General features: G+C 44.9%; 1 protein-coding gene across 3 annotated transcripts; it reads right to left on the reverse strand.

The window, feature by feature from the left end:
• Positions 1-580: 580 nt before the first annotated feature.
• Positions 581-14,531, reverse strand: SFPQ (splicing factor proline and glutamine rich). Of its 3 annotated transcripts, none has more exons than XR_010442695.1 (11): positions 13,797-14,531; positions 13,225-13,413; positions 12,829-13,130; positions 12,624-12,719; positions 11,138-11,334; positions 10,735-10,819; positions 10,324-10,441; positions 10,075-10,123; positions 9,873-9,994; positions 932-7,258; positions 581-655 (listed from the first exon to the last, which is right to left on the reverse strand). XR_010442695.1 is itself a non-coding variant. In XM_064731834.1 (11 exons), the coding sequence occupies exons 1-10, from the start codon at positions 14,418-14,420 to the stop codon at positions 956-958; spliced, it is 1,803 nt and encodes a 600-aa protein (XP_064587904.1). In that variant the 5' UTR covers positions 14,421-14,531; the 3' UTR covers positions 581-655; positions 932-955. The 3 variants fall into 3 exon arrangements, 2 of the variants coding, with proteins under 2 accessions (XP_064587904.1, XP_064587903.1); XM_064731834.1 differs by having other exon boundaries at positions 932-976; XM_064731833.1 differs by lacking the exons at positions 581-655; positions 932-7,258 and having other exon boundaries at positions 7,291-9,994.
• Positions 14,532-15,955: the final 1,424 nt, after the last annotated feature.

A 15,955-nucleotide genomic window follows, 5' to 3' on the forward strand; every position in this document is an offset into this window, starting at 1 on the left:
CATTGAATCCCACTGGCTTCACACCTTACAGTCTATTGTTACTCACCTGTGACTCCCGAGTTAAGGTACTCAGCATGTTGCTCCTCAAACAAGATTTTAAATATCTGAAGTTTCCCCTTGTAGTTTAGTGGCAAATTAGAGGGAAAATGTCATTAATTCCAGCTCTGCAAGATGGTTTATTTTCCTGAACTGCTATTTGCTTCACTCCTATACATGCTGATTTATACACCAGGTTATTTTTTAATTCATTGTTAAAGTGTTTCAGCAAATAGCTTTTTAACAAGGTTTAGTTGAATTAACATCTGAGAAGCAGCTGCTCTATTCTCCTTTTCCCATGCTGACAATCACCAACTGCAGCCTGAGTGCAGGAATGGTCATTTCTTGTTTGACCACCTGCTGCACACAAAGGACAGAATTTATTTGCTGCTGCAGGGCTGAAAAGCCTCAGACAATCATTACATTTTGGCTCTACAAAAGCAAGAAGCAGAAACTTTATATAAAACTGAGATTAATCACACGTTTTAGGCAGGAATTACATAAACCAAGCCCTCACAGCAGTGTAAACACAACAACTACTTACTTGTCCACCTGTTCCCTTGGTCCCTCCACACACCACTGGGCACCGTGCTGGATGTGCTCATGTTCAACTCCTCAACTGGAAAAACATTCCCAAGTTATTACACCCCCAAGTGATTTTGAAATCTTTTGTACAAACCCACGTCTAGAAAGGTATTTTTAGCTGCTGCTGTCAAGATATCAAGCCCAGGTAGAGTCAGGGTGCTCAAGCCCACAGTGTGACAGCAGGGACTGTGTTCTATCCTACACATTTAATGTATCCATTTTTCAGTGATCCCCAATTCAAAGGTACTCAGTGACTGAACACCAAGTGTCCAAAAACCTTTATTATTTCAGCCAAAAAAGCAACACTTACTTCCAATGGATGAGCACTCTGGTGTCACTCAGCTTTCATCTTCACCTAAAGGATAACAACTGAAGTTATTAGAGTCATACACAACAAATTGTGACCATTTCAAAACTAACTTAAAAATAAGGTTTTAACATACATGGACTGATTAGTTATGAGGGGGAACTTATCAATTATTCCAAACTATTACGTGGAAGAATAAGGGGCAGAAATAGGCTAACCTAAACACTCATCAAGAGCTGAAGGAATATGCAGGCAGTTGCCTGAAGAACTGCACCCTGAGCACAAACCATAACCCCAGTCTGAGCACAGTGAGGTTTGATTGCAGCCAGAGGTATACTATCCCTTATGTGAAGGCTTTAATTTCAGCAGCTACTCCAACTCTATGACCCTACTTGTCTCCTGTAGCAATGCCCTCTCTCTTCCCTTCCTGAGGCAGTGCAGTGGTCCTGGCCTCTTGGAGCTCTCGTGTTCTACAGTAGAACAAGTGCTTCAGAAGCCAAAGGCAGACACTACAGGTTGGCACTGTCACTGCTTTTATCCTCAGAAGGTTCTTCCCTCCTCAAGGCCTCCCTTCACTATAGCTGAGGGCAGCCTGCAATGGTGAGAGCTGGGGATGTGGTGCAAGGCTCTGCACAGCTCCAGTTGGGAGGCAGATCCCAGCATGGGCACAGCATGATCTGACCAGGCAGGGACAACTTCAGGCTTTAGTCTCCAACCCACCACCCACCTGGGTTTCCTCACAGCCCTTGGGAGCAGGAGAGTTATGCACGTTTTGTTTTCTCTGCCATAGCAACAAACACCATGCATAAGGGATACTATATCTTTGTGCATCCTTTGAACACTGCAAATTCCCTGCTAGCCACACTCCTCCCAGCCCTCCCCAGTTAGCTCTTCAGTACTGGTGTTCAGAAGCAACATTTATAGAGATGGGGTGTTCACAGACCACTGCGGGATTGCACAGCCAAGTCCTAACGTGTCAATCATTACCTAGCAGCAATGACACAGCTGGGAGAAGGCCAATCCTCCCTTTTTTCCTTTTCCAGGCAGCAGCTATTTAACAGCCCCACTAGCTGGTATGGAGAGAGTGAAAAAATCTGAAGCTAATTAGCTGATTGCAAAACTTGCTGGTAGTGGAAGAAGCCAAGTGATTCCCCAGAGCAGCATACTTGGATGCATCCTTCCCAACATGCTCAGCCTCATTGAACATAATGGAACAGAACACTGGCCTTCCTGATCATGTCACTGCAGCTGGCAATGATTAACAGAGACATGCAACCCCATTACTGCTCCAGTCCTAAAACTACTCACAGGCCTCAGTGTTTAGCTATGGGGAGAACTGCAAGCAAATCAACACTTTGTATGCTTAATGTTACAATAAAGCCCCATCCACGCTGTGCTGTGCTCTCCTGCCAGCAGCAGGCTCTGCTCGGAGGGCCTAGCAGTACGCAGATGTATTCTGACACCACACTTCTGAGCTTCAGGTAAGCTTTTGAGAAAAAGTGTGTTTCACACACAGATAAAACCAAGATGAAACACAATGCAAGCACTTGAATGTCATTTCTTGTACCCACTTGTTACAGACTGACTTAGAGCAGACATGACTAAGTTTGCTACCACACCAAGTTTCATTACTGCAGCCAGAGCTGGTTTGAGCCCCATGGTTTCACTCACAAATTGCTTGCTCCAAGAGTGTCAAAAACCTGCTTAGTTCAAGTACGTAGAATGAGGCAGATGTGCCAATAACCCCTCCATGACATTCCTGCAGGTCAAGTATCCAGAGCACAATGGAAAAACTTAAGTCAGATCTTGAGCAATGGTTTAAGATCATTAATTCAGTTTTGCTACCTGACAGCACAGTGGCTGCCAGCAGGTTTGCTACTGGATCCCAGTCCCAGGTAAGGATAAGCCAGCACAAAATGGATTCAAGTCACAGGTAAAGGTAAACCATCATGAAAAGCCAAACTGATTTTGTGACAAGGTGTCATGGGCTACACTCACTGTGGTGTAACCAAAGACCTGCTGTCATTAACTCATGGTGCACCTGCTACTTCAAGGGTTCAATGGAACATGGAAAGGTGGCTACAGCAGAGGGCAAGGTTGTCCAGCAGATCCCTGTTCACCAGCAAGAGTCCTGCCTGGAAGGTAACAAAGAAGGGTCCAGAAGTGACAATAATACCAGAAACAAGTATGCAAAGCAGAACTTTGCAGAACAAGGGAAAACACATTACAGCACCTGTGAAATAAACTGAGTATCAGACAAGAGCCAGATCATTCGTTGGAACAAGGGACCTTGAAATTCAGGTTCAAGAGCTAATGCAAAAGAGCTGGAGATCAGCATGTCTGGATGTCTAGCAACGTAAGCATGTTAATCCTGGAACACTGTAGTCAGGAGTTCTAGTAATGAAGAGTTTAGAATTACATCCCAAGACTGATGAAAAATGAAATTGTACATTGCACTATCAAGATGACTCTACAAGGCAGAAGTACAGAATCTCATCACTGTCAGTTAAAGCAGAGGAATATATCAGGCTTGTCAATCAAAGTTTAAAATAAAGACTACTGCAATGTCCAATAAGCTCTATGAAACTCACAGGGATATTCAATCAAGCACTCATTTACGTCCTCAAAAATATTCTGGATCAGTCTCAGAACTGCTTGCACCAGTAGCTTGAGGTGACTCTCACATGGCACACACAAGGCAAGAGCAGTGGTTACTGACACATCCCCACCAAGCCAAGACTCTACACATGGATGAGCTGCAGATGGGCCACTTCATCACTACAGAAAGTTTAAACGTGTTCTTTTCCAGGCACTGAGAGCACCTTGTCAACTACTGAACTGAGTTTAAGATCACATTCCCTCTTCCCCACAGTGCTCATTTAAGAATATCTTCGTTACATCGGAACTAAGAAAAATCCACCCAAGCCAAGTTGTAAGTACAGAGGAATCGGGTCTGGAAATGCTCAGCTAAGAACCACAGTAAGTTATTTCTTGTCTCTGAACGAGACAAAAGCTTCCAACCGAAAACCACACAGCTTTGATGCAAGCTCAGCATACAGGTATGGAGTGCTGCACTGTAATTCCACAGTCAGAAGTGTGATGTCAGAATACCCACAGTATAAGATTACATAGAAAGTCACCAAGTTATATGATATTGCTTGTTACCTACCTGGACGCAGTCGGCAATGAGAATCTTGGAGCAAGCAGGAATACTACATCCGGGTCCTAATGTCCATTGCCATTTGTGGTACTACGTTCCTCACAGTTATGAACTGCAGAAATGCTGGCTAAGTGCAGTTATGTAGCAGGCCACTAGTTTAAAGTGTAAATTGCAGTCTCAAACTCCAGCAAGAACTTGCTGCCACAGTAAATGGTTGCCAAGGAGAAGCCAAGAATTTGTCTACCACAAAAATACCACAAAATCTCAAAAGCATTTTCAATTTCTCATCAGCTGTATAAATGATTAGTGTTATCTACGCCAGAAGGTAAGATTATTCTGTATTCATTTCTGAGAAAGTGTGAAGACATATGTGTAACGATACCAGTTTCTACTTGCTGCAGTTTTTAGAGCTCTGAGTGTCAAAATGGGCTCAATTTTGATAAAACAAGCTAAATTGCAACAGCCAATGTCCTCCAAGTCCAGTACAAAAATGTTATGTGATCCAGACCATCCAAAAACAGGTCTGACCAGCAAAGCACTTTTCTGAATGATTTTAGAAGATTCAATTATATAAATCTGAGTTTATGAAAGAAGTCCAAAACCTCATAGGAATAGATCAAAGGAATGTCACTTTCTCGCCTCCCACATTTAGTAACTTTTATCAGATTTTAAAGTTGACATGTTTGCCAGCTTTTAAGACACCATCTTTAAAAGGTCTTGAAAAGAAGTTGGCTAGTTCATCATATGCCTGTTTAGTACATGCAACTCAAAGCAGAACTTGTTTTAGAAATTCTGCTTATGCAGCTACAACAAAGCCAGATTTAACCAAACTTTCAGATCTTTTGAAAACTGCCAAATCTTTCAAATATATTTACTAATCATGCTTTTGCAGCTCAGCTATTTTAATACCTAGCAACAGTAGCTTACGTACAAAACAGGGGTACCCAAAGAAAGCTCTGTAAGGTACAAAGACAGCAGCATCCTTCACTCTTCCAAGTTACAGAACTATAAAAGAACATACTTTAGGATATGCACCAGCATCTCTTTTAATAAAGAATGACATGTAATCTGAAAAATAAACTGAAAAAATTAATTTAATGTTCATGTTTAGAATTCCCCACCTCGGACACCTTCACCTTTTGAGGGTGTCCCATGAACACCCTCCAGAAAAGAAATTGTTTAAAACCGCTTCAATAATGCAAATTGCATCCATACTGCTCATTTGTAAACTACCCAATACAAGTAACTTCCAAATACTTGGTCTGCAGTTTAGGAACTGCCAATTTGGAATTTCCTCCTCATTGTTGTAGCATGTTATCAACCCCCAAACTTTTCTGGGTAAACAGAAAGCATTCACCAAACAAGCTGAATCACTCTTTAGTGAGCTTCGTGTTCCACGTCAGTGTTACCTGGATCAGCATTTCCCAACTTGCTATTCTGTCATTTAAGGGGTAACAGTACTTCAAGAGGGATCAGACATCTGTACCCTAAAACCCTGCAATCTGAAACTTAAGGTTTTAACCACAGGGAAAATTTAGCAGAAAATTTAGAATTAGCCAATGCTCAGCACGAGGAATGGAAGGATATTGGGAAGATTAAAGCTATTCACAGAACTCCAGTGGTTGGGGATCATGTGAAGGTACAGCCAAGCTAAGTTTACCTACTTTGTGCCAAGCAGGTTGATGTATCCTGCATTAACACCGAGGTATTTGACACTGGGAAGTCAAGTTCCCAGTTTACCTGGTACATTGTAATAACAAGCAAAGCAACTACCTTACCAATGAGTCCAGAATGCTTTCAAATTCTTCTGGGGCTTAATAAAATGAACAGCAAACTAACGAATTCATCAGATCTTCTACAAAAAGAACCTTAAAGGGAGTTTATTTGCACTGTGTAGTAGTAACTCTTAAAACTCCAGATTCAGATACTACTTTTGAAGCATTATCTCCAAACATCAATAATAAAAAAGCGATAACCATCATGCAAGCAAGCTGATTGCTGTATTTTACATACAGGATTTTAGGATTTGCCCACCAGCTACACAATTTAAGAATAGTTCCTGCAGTCCCCATAATACAAATGATTGTATTCTGAACTAGGCAAATTAGTCCACTGTTAGCATGAGGACATAAGCAAATTAACCTTAATCACTCGAGTAACACTTCTGGTCTTTTTGCCAAGCAATTTCAGGCAGGTGTACAATATGGAGCAAGGCCAGATCCTGTAATCTCAAGACAGCTTAAGAGCATATAAATATCACATTAACAATCCTTTAGTGAGGAAGTCAGCCAATACAAGGCATTCTATGAATTTATTTTAAAATAACCATTGCTAGTCTTCTGCTTAAAGTCTTTGAAAGATTCCAAGCAGTAACTGCCAGGGTGGTAAGTGCTACCATCCCACCACCCATAGCTAAAATATGGAATTCATTACTGCACTGCTTGCATTGAAGCTTTAAATAATGTATCTTACAGCATTTCTAAGATTTCCATTTGCTTCCTTGTTGCAGCACAATTACTGCTCAAAAAATCTGCACCTACTGCAAAGTTCAGCTACAATTTAACCCAATCTTTGGCTAGAGAGGCACTGTGGGAAGAGATCTCTCTTCACTGTAGTTCCACACCCTGGTCTAGGTCCGACCTCAGCTCGAGGCTCTCAGGTTACTGTGGCAGGTGTGGTATTTGGCCTCATTTGTTTAACCACGACTGGCAAGAAGAGTTACTACATTTAGTTTTCTATTTATTTTAAGCACAGTAAAAAAAAGGTTGGTACACTTTGGGAATTCAGTGGCACAAGGTACACTGCCATCAAGTTAGGGACGTTATACATCAAAAAACCAGCTAAATTTGATTTTGAAACACTGCATTACATAATTAAATTGTACTCGCCCAAACAGACCACTTACAAATATTAGGTCAGTAAGTTTCTAACATCCATAAAAACGTAGCTTTCTTACTAAAATGCAAGAATTAAGAAGTCGGTGTCTAAACAAGACAGACAAAAACAAACTGGAATGAAACTACAGGTCACATCTAAAATCGGGGCTTTTTGTTTGGGGTTTCATATTCTTCTCTCCCTCTACCATATCCTGCTGGTGTTCCAGGCCCCATTCCTCTAGGACCCTGGCCACCCACGGGCCCCGCACCTCCCTGCCCAAAGCGTTCAGGACGCTATTGGAACAGAATGAACAGTTCATTATAAGTAGTTGATGTCCATGTGTGTTAAGTATATATTTTTAGAAGGTTCCGTAGTCAAGGTTCGTCGATACAATCACCATTGAGCCGATCCACAGGTACCGGGAACATAGAAAGGAAAAAAGGGTAATTTAAAAATTAGTTTATTGTAATACATGCCTTGAGGTATGTTCCCACTTGATGCATTCTCATACATCTGTTACAAAGAACAGATCCTCCCTGCAGTGCTAGAAATGTAAGCATTAGTGCAGATGTGAATTAACAACTTTTCCAAATGAGCTCTAGCAAAATTTTCAACCAAGTTAATGCAAATAGCTTGTGAACTTCTCACCTTTAGTGCAGTAAAAGCTCAGATTACATCACTGTCATTTCCAAATAAGCCTAATGAGAGAATGCAGCTCCAGTTGGCTGAAGCAGGAGCTGACATTCATCAAATGTAACAGAATGCCTACTCACCAGGACTGGCATGTGCTGTCTAGAGACCATGTGCTTTTCAAGATGGGGTTAAGACTACGGTCTGCTGACTAAACTGCAGAGGCCTTTGGCAGTACCAAAACTCATTGTGAGCACTACTGCATTGCAAGAAGAAAAAAAAAATGTGAAAAAAGCTACTGACCAGTGCTTTACCTAACCAACGCAACTGCTCGAGCACAGACTGGCACTTGTTCAAACCCAACGTACTCCGGAGCTGCTGCTGCTGCATCAGATGCAAAACGTGTTCCAAGCACTCAGTGTGTCCAGTTAGAGCTATGCACAGAGGGTTGTGTGCATCCAGGCAGTATCTCCCTTCCCACCCCACCTTCACCACAAGCTCTTGGAAAATTCACAGCTTCACAGCAATTGAAAAGGTTTCACACCGAGGTGTAACAGCTAAGTTACTCTGCAATAAAGCAGAGACTTCAGGTCTATTTACTAGTACCTCTAGTTGCATGTACTTTGTTCAGTTACTGTATTACTGGGTGTGATCAGCATTCAACCTACAGAAGTTACACATTATGAGGTCAAAGAGAGCTTTAAATTTTCATTTCAACCAAGGTTCCCACTACTGAGTCACAGAACAATGGTAGGTGGTTTGTTACAAAAAGTATCTGCAACTGAAATTGCACACTTCAGAGCTCCTGACTTCTGAAAGTCAGCATCAATCCTTCCAAGAAAGGAGTTTCACAAATATTACTTAGGTTATTTCTGCCTAATTCACGGCAGCTTCAGCTCACCTCCAGCTCTGTTTAAAGGTATCAGCCCAGGAACTGTGACCACACTGTGTGGCAGAGATCCCCAACCTAAGAAACTCCAGGCAGTTAATCCACCTCACTGTTACATCTTTTGACCAGATCACATTTCAGGTATTACACAAGTTCAACATGCACCTGTTACCATGGTTTTCAGGAGAAAAATGTACATAGTATCCACCACACACTGCCTAGCTGCTCACAGGAAGCTCAGGAACTGCTCATGTATCAGTAGGTTATTGAGGTACCTTAAGGCCAACAGCACTGTCTACTGAATCAATGATGCTCTGGGAAGTTACCATTCCAAAGATATGTTCCCCAAAAAGGTAAAACAGAAGGTATCTGACAAGCTACTATGGTAGCTCAGCTCATTAAGCCAGAGGCCTAAACCCACCCAAAAATCATTTAGTTCAGCTTGTGCTGCAGGTGTACACCCTTTCAGGAGGGTGAAAGCACACTGCTATCGCCACCTAAGCCAACAGATTCCCATCCTGCCCATTAAACACTTCTGTCATCTGCATCCGTGGTGCTTCAGTGTAGGAACACCAAACAGGCTCCAAGCCCAGCCACACATGTAGTGTGCCAGCAATTAGTACAGTTTGGAATCATAGCTCTGAACAGGAGATATGCTGTAGTTTAACAGGCTCTACCTTTGTGTCATGCCCAACACAGGAAAACAGACCGGGCTAGCATTCCTTTGGGAGACAGGAACCACAAATGGCTACAGTCCAGGATAGCTGGAACATGCCTGAAGCTAAAAACCAGCATTTCTGCTCTTCTACAGCAACATCAGCACAGACTAAGGGATATGCTGTTTACCATTGGTAATTTAAGTTTATCTGCTGCTGGGACAGACCTGAGCGCAGATTTTGGACTGAACAGCACACCCAGACCAACATGCATCCAGCCTACCTAGGCTTGGAAGGGCCAAAACAGTGTTACACATTGGGAAGGAGAACAAAAAAAATCTCTCTTGTCCATCAATACAGAACATCAAATTACTGAAAAACTACCACATGAAGTATTTTGATGAAATTTGTCAGATTCTCTAGAATTCGTAAAAAATCCTTCCAAGCCCAACAGTGACGCAGAATTTCCAAAGTCCAATGAAGTCAGTTAATTGCAAATATGCTTAAGAGCACATTTGAATCCACTTACAACAATTTCTGAGTGTGTAAGCTACCATAAAGGTTATCAACTACTCTAGTGCTACACACTGCCACGTTGTCCTGTGTTAAACACCTGACAAGAGAGTCAGCAGTTAACAGTGACATTTCCACAACCATCCCAGCACTGGAGAACTCATTCCCAACCACAACAACTCCCTTGTGCTAAGCTAAAGCCACCACAGGATACGTTACCATGTCACTTCCCATCATAGAACCACTCATGGCTGCTTGGCCAACTCCTGGATTAGCTTCATAACCTATGCCGCCACCACCTCCCAGAGGTGGAAATTTCTGGGCTGCTGAAGCATAAGGATCTAAGAGAGAGAAATATATCATCATATTCTGGCAATTTCTAAGTTAGCCACACAAAGTAATTACTTAAAAGGTTCTTTACCTCCCATGTTCATTGTGGCAGCACCACCCATTCTCATGTCTCGCTCCCTCTGCATAGAAGAAATAACTTTTAACTTGGATAATCAACCACCAAAATCCAAACTTTTCAGGAGACAAAATACAGATAAGGCAAATATCGCCACTGCCCATACACACACACAAAGGAAGCAAAACACAGCCATGTTAAAAATACATCTACAAAACTCCTGAGCATGGTAACGTGAGCCAAAGCCAGCACCATGTCACTTACTGGATCCATGTAACCCATTCTACTATAATTCTCTTCCCTCTGTCTTCTCATCTGCTCTTCCATCTCCCGCTGACGGATCATCATCTCCTCCTCCCGCCGGCGGCGCTCCTCCTCCTGCCTGGTCACCACAAAGCAACGTTAAACCCCAGGAATGATGCACATTGAACACACACTAACATCAACTTCTCCAACAATATAAAGGCACTGAAAGATTAAACTTCAGAACAAAAAAACCATACTCTATGATGCCAAAATATTTAAGGAGAAACTTACACAGGAGTTCAATTTCGCAAACACAAACTGAAGCAGCAATGGTGTTTCTTGAAAAATAAAAACTTTCATATGTAAGTAATTGAAAAAAGAAAAAGGTCCATCTAATTTTTAATAAAATCCCATGAAAGCCAAACTAACCTCAGTTGAATTTCCTTGCGTTTCTGCATTTCCTGATTATGAAGTTCTTCCATCCGCCTCAGCTCCTCCTGGCGCCTCATGAGGTCTGCAGGAATGAAGCCTGTGAGCAGCTTTTCCACACAATGTCCCACTTTAACTACATCTGAATTACATCTGCACTGGGGCAGAGAAGTACATTCCAGTGTCACTGCTCTTACCAATACACCACTGAAAGTACATTCCAGTGTCACTGCTCTTACCAAAACACCACTGAAAGTACATTCCAGTGACACTGCTCTTACCAAAACACCACAGAAATTTCAAAAAACTACCAGTTCCTCTTAAACTCTGAAATTCTCAAGTTCACAGTCAGAAGCATGAATTTCCTCACTAAAGCAAAAAGACACAATTCAGAACCCGTTACCTTGACGCAGGAGGTTTGCCTGATGCTCATGATAAGCATCTTCCATCTCACTTTCAAGTTTGTCCTTGGCATCTTTCATGTTTTTTGCCACTTGCTCTCTCTGCTGCTTTTCCATTTCATCTAAAGATTTCCACCTTTGAGAATATTCAAATTCAAAACTGCCAGGCTGAGCAAAACGGGGAGGAGTCTCTCTTTCCCTGCAAAAGGAAGATACTCAGAGTGGGCAATCCTGGAAATTCAAGGTCAATACAAGATCATGACCAAAATAACAGAATTATCAGGGAACATCAAGGACACCCTGAGAACACCTGACAAGCACAGGAGAGAGAACAGGCTCTGATGGAACTGCTGCATTTTATATACAGACAACAGCAATGAACACAAATATTTATCACAGCACATGTGGAAACTCCTGCACTATCACATCCAAGCAAATCTTCAGAGTGTTACTGCTTGTTTGCCTCATTTTTAACTGTCTTTAGACATTTCACTGCTGACAATTGCAGGTGGAAAATCTTCAAAAAAAGACAGGCCTTTGCCCAAGCAGGCACAATCAAGGTGGAGTTTTCCAGTGCCAAAGCACTCTGTGGCAAAGGCAAATAACAGCCTTCACTTTCAGGGAAATAGTTATAAAAGTGCCTGAGGGCCAACAGGTTGTTTTGTCATATAAATAAACTCCAATTTAAATTTCGGTAATTTATGGAACAAAATTACCAAGTTCAAAAGCTTTCCATGCATTACCAGTATGAATTACTTCAATGCTTGGAACACTGTATTAATCCACATTGTTCTCAAAGCTGCCTCTAAACCACTTACAATTTTTAATCAAAGCAAGGAATTTTGAGCTCTTTCTAAGCCAAGCAAGACTGACTGGATCTCCCTCCCTGCACTCCCTTTTGTGATCTGGGAAAATATAAAATTCCTACAACAGGTTTAATATACAGATTCTAACACAAAACTGCTGTTTCAGAAAATATTTCTCTAGAACCCTTCTCTAGACTCTTTGTTCCTTTACATCAGTAGTCAGCTCATAAGGCAAATCCACATGCAACAAGTTTACACAAATCAGAGAATGAGTTTAAATTGTACTTTGTTTCTCATTTCAAACCATGAATGTAAATTTTTCAAGTTCCCCATGGGATCATCATCCCGAGACATGCCTTAAGGGAGATGACAGCTTTTAACAATAGCATGAAACAGTTCAAGTCTGATTTTTCAAGTTTCTACATATACCAAAACCATGTGTCAAGCTGCTATTTCTTTGTACTACAATGCAGAAAATTACTTGTGTAACACTTAGTGAATACACTAAACAAATCATTGTTACTTTAAACTATGAATAAACAAAAAAATAAAACCAAGAACAGGCAATACAACCGAAAATCTAAAGCCTGTTTCTGAAAAAGTTTCCATATTTCTCAGTGCCAGTGACAATACCACTTAAAACATCATTAATGCCCTCTTTATAACAAAAAACTGTGCCTACTTTTGATACATCGGATTCTTCTGAGCAAGCTTTTCTGGAAGACCATCTTCATCATCCAGCTGTTCCAAGGGTTCCACAATAACTGGCCTGGGAGTGCTGAACAGAAAATACCCGTTTTACTCCTCTAAAAGCCCTTATTCTGAACAACTAGAATCCTACAGTCTTTATTCAGCTTAAAACTAAAAGTTCCTGACAAAGTACTTACGTCGTCAACAAAAACACGCCCTCAGTACACCGTTCAAATGCTTTCCTTGCAGCTGGCTTTGATGCAAACTCAACAATGCCTTTTCCTGTTGATCTACCTCGATCATCTACAATCACAACAGCTCTTTCCACCGGACCGAACTGGGAAAAAGCTTCCTCGAGCAACTCGTTGGACACGTAGGGCGAGAGGTTCCGAACCGACAGGGCAGCGGCGTGAGTGGCAAAGCGAACGCGGAGCTGCCGGCCCCTCATGGGGGTATCGTCCAACTCTGCCTTTGCGATTTCTGCAAGAGCTCGAGATTCCTGGGGGAAGTGCAAAACCCAGCCTTAGAAAACTAAGTTGGACATGACCACACCGCGAGAACGAAACGGATGAACACACAACACGAATGCCTACCAATTTAATGAATCCAAAGCCTTTGCCCTTGTTGATAAAAACCTCTCCCGGCTCCCCGTATTTGGCAAACAGTCTTTTAAAGTCTTCATCTGTGATATCAGCGGGCAAATTCCCAACAAACAACCGGCAGCGCTGTGTGTAAGTCTTCTCCCCGGGCCGCCTCAGCAGAGAAAGATTCGCTTTAAAGCCCTACAAAGAATCAGACCAAGCTATCACTGAGTGCTACACACAGAATTGCGGGGAGCCCTGAGGACCCCGGAGAACCCAAACCGCAACGCCGGGACCGCCCGGGCGCTGCGAGGAGATCCGAACCGCAGCCCCGTGGCACCGCGAAGAGACCCAAACCGCAGCCGCGGCACCGCCGGGGGCACCGCGAACGAACCCAAACCGCAGCCCCGGGCAAGGCGACGGAAAGCAAACTGCAGCCCCGGGGCCGCCCCGACACCGGGGACCGCTCGCATCCCGCTGAGGCGCCGCCGCCTCCCCCGCTCCTCCCCTCAAGATGGCGGCGCGGGCGCGCGGAGCCGCCGCCATCTTGTGCCTGAGGGAGGTGTGGGGGGGCCGTGACTCACCTCGTCCGACAGCTTCTCGCTCCTATCTCCCGAGCCCTGCTGTGACCCGAGGCTCTGCTGGCCCTGGTGCTGCTGCCCGCGGCCCCGCGGCTCCCCGCCCGGCCCGCCGCGGTGCCCCGGGCCGCCCTTGTGCGGCCCCTGCTGCGGGCCGCCCGGCCCCTTGGGGCCGCCGCCGGGAGACTGTCCTTGTCCTTTCTTAGGGCCGCCGGCCGGTGTGGGGCTGGGGCTGGGCTTGGATTGTGGCTGTGCGCCGGCAGGAGACGCGGAAGGAGCCGAAACTGGCGGCTGCTGCTGTGGCTGCTGCCCCGCGGGAAGCGCAGAGGATGGAGGCGCTCCCGCCTGGCTGCCGGTGGGTCCCGCCGTGGTGGCGGAGGCTGAGGAGGATGAAGAAGGCGGAGCAGAGGTGGACGTGGGCGGCTTCGGCGGTTCGGGCTTCGGGCCTCCTCCCGGCGGACCTCCTGGGCCTTGCGGGCCGCCCGCCATCGGGCCGCGGTTCTGTCCCATGCCCATGCCGGGCGGCGGCGAGCGGAAATCGTGGTTGGGACCGCCGCGTCCTCCACCGCCGCCACGCCGGTGAAAGCCGCCGCCACCGCCGCCACGGCTACGGAACCGATCCCGCGACATGGTGTATCGGAGGGAGGAGGCGGAGATGAGAAGAGAGCTCCGGCCGCGGCGGCTGCTACTGCTCAGCGCCCGCTGCGCAAAATGGCGGTGAGCTGGACGGCCTCGCCGCCGCCTTTGTCCGCCCGTAATATAGTACGCCCGCCCCCGGAAGCCCCCCTCCTCCCCACCAACCAACCACAGGCACAGGTGGCGGTGACTGACAAGCAAAGTGACCAATAGCGTGTCACAACTCCGTTAACTCTTTGATCTCATTGGTAACGAGCCTGCCCTCCGTCCATTGGCGCGTTTGACCGCCGACGTTGGCACGGGCCGGTCCGTTAACCCCCCGCGTGCTGATTGGGCAGTTTGAGCGGCGGGCGGCGCAGTCACGGCGGGAGCGCGGCTCGTGATTGGCTGGCTCGGCTGTCAGTCAGGCGGAGGCGCGGCCCGGGCCCGGCTGCGCGGCGCCTCAGGGCGCACTGAACCCTGGCTGCGGCTCGAAAAATGTCAAATAAACGTAGTTTCAATTGCAGTTCGCTGCTTTGAAACCCAATCTGAGATAGGAAATATCCGATTTATGCATTCAAGAGTGGTAGTGGAGCCCCGGCGCCAGCATGGGGAGTCACGTTCAGTGTTTTGTGTAAAAAGTCGGGCAGGGAAGCACCTAAAATGAGCCTGATTTAGGAACAGCGATCCGCAGTTACTTTCCAGACGCCCCAGGAAAGCAGGACAGAGCTTGGTGTGAACAAAAAGTGACGCCAGCTCCCCAAAATGTGCACGGTGCATTCTGAGGTGAAAAATAAAGCAGCTGTAGCAAGACCGTGATGGTTACAGTCCCGACATTGCATGTTCCATTACAGAAAACAGACCAGAAGCACATTCCAGCTCTTTAGTGTGCCTGCTTTCAGCAGTGCCATTTTTATACCTCCCCTTCAGCAGTGTTTCCGTCCATCCCCCTCTCAAGCTCCCAGGAATGTTTCACATTCAGTTTCAGGTCTGAAATTAAAAAAATCAAACCCCGTGGGAACCCAAGGGAAAGTCGCACGTTAATTTCACAGACCTGAACTGTGGCAGTGCTGTGGTAAAACATCATCAATTGCATGAATATTTCTGACACCCTGGGGAAGTCAAAGGTTTCATACTTCATTGAATCATGGAATCACAGAGAACAATTACTTCCCAAAGTCCCGTCCATCCCTGCCCTCTGGCACTGGGAAGTCATTCCCCTTTTCCCTTGTAAATTGTCTCCATCTTTCCTGTCAGCTCCTTCAGGTACTGGAAAGAATTAGCTCTTCCCAAAGTCTTTTCTGCCAGCTGAACAATCCCAATTCTCCCAGCCTTTCCTTATAGGAGAGCAACAAAATAAATGTCTCTGTGGGTTTATATATTTTAAATTAAAAAGGAGCCACAGATTGATTCTGGCCCTGAATCAGTGTTTTACTGCCTGTGGGACTTCAGCCACTTCCAAGCACTGCAGGATGGAAACTCCAGGTTGTTTTAAAATGGATTCTGGCCCTGCTGTCAGCAGTGAGTGTTTCCACCACGAGGTGTCTCAG

The sequence above is a fragment of the Zonotrichia leucophrys genome, chromosome 23 (genome assembly GCF_028769735.1).
Source record: "Zonotrichia leucophrys gambelii isolate GWCS_2022_RI chromosome 23, RI_Zleu_2.0, whole genome shotgun sequence".
Lineage (NCBI taxonomy): Eukaryota > Metazoa > Chordata > Aves > Passeriformes > Passerellidae > Zonotrichia > Zonotrichia leucophrys.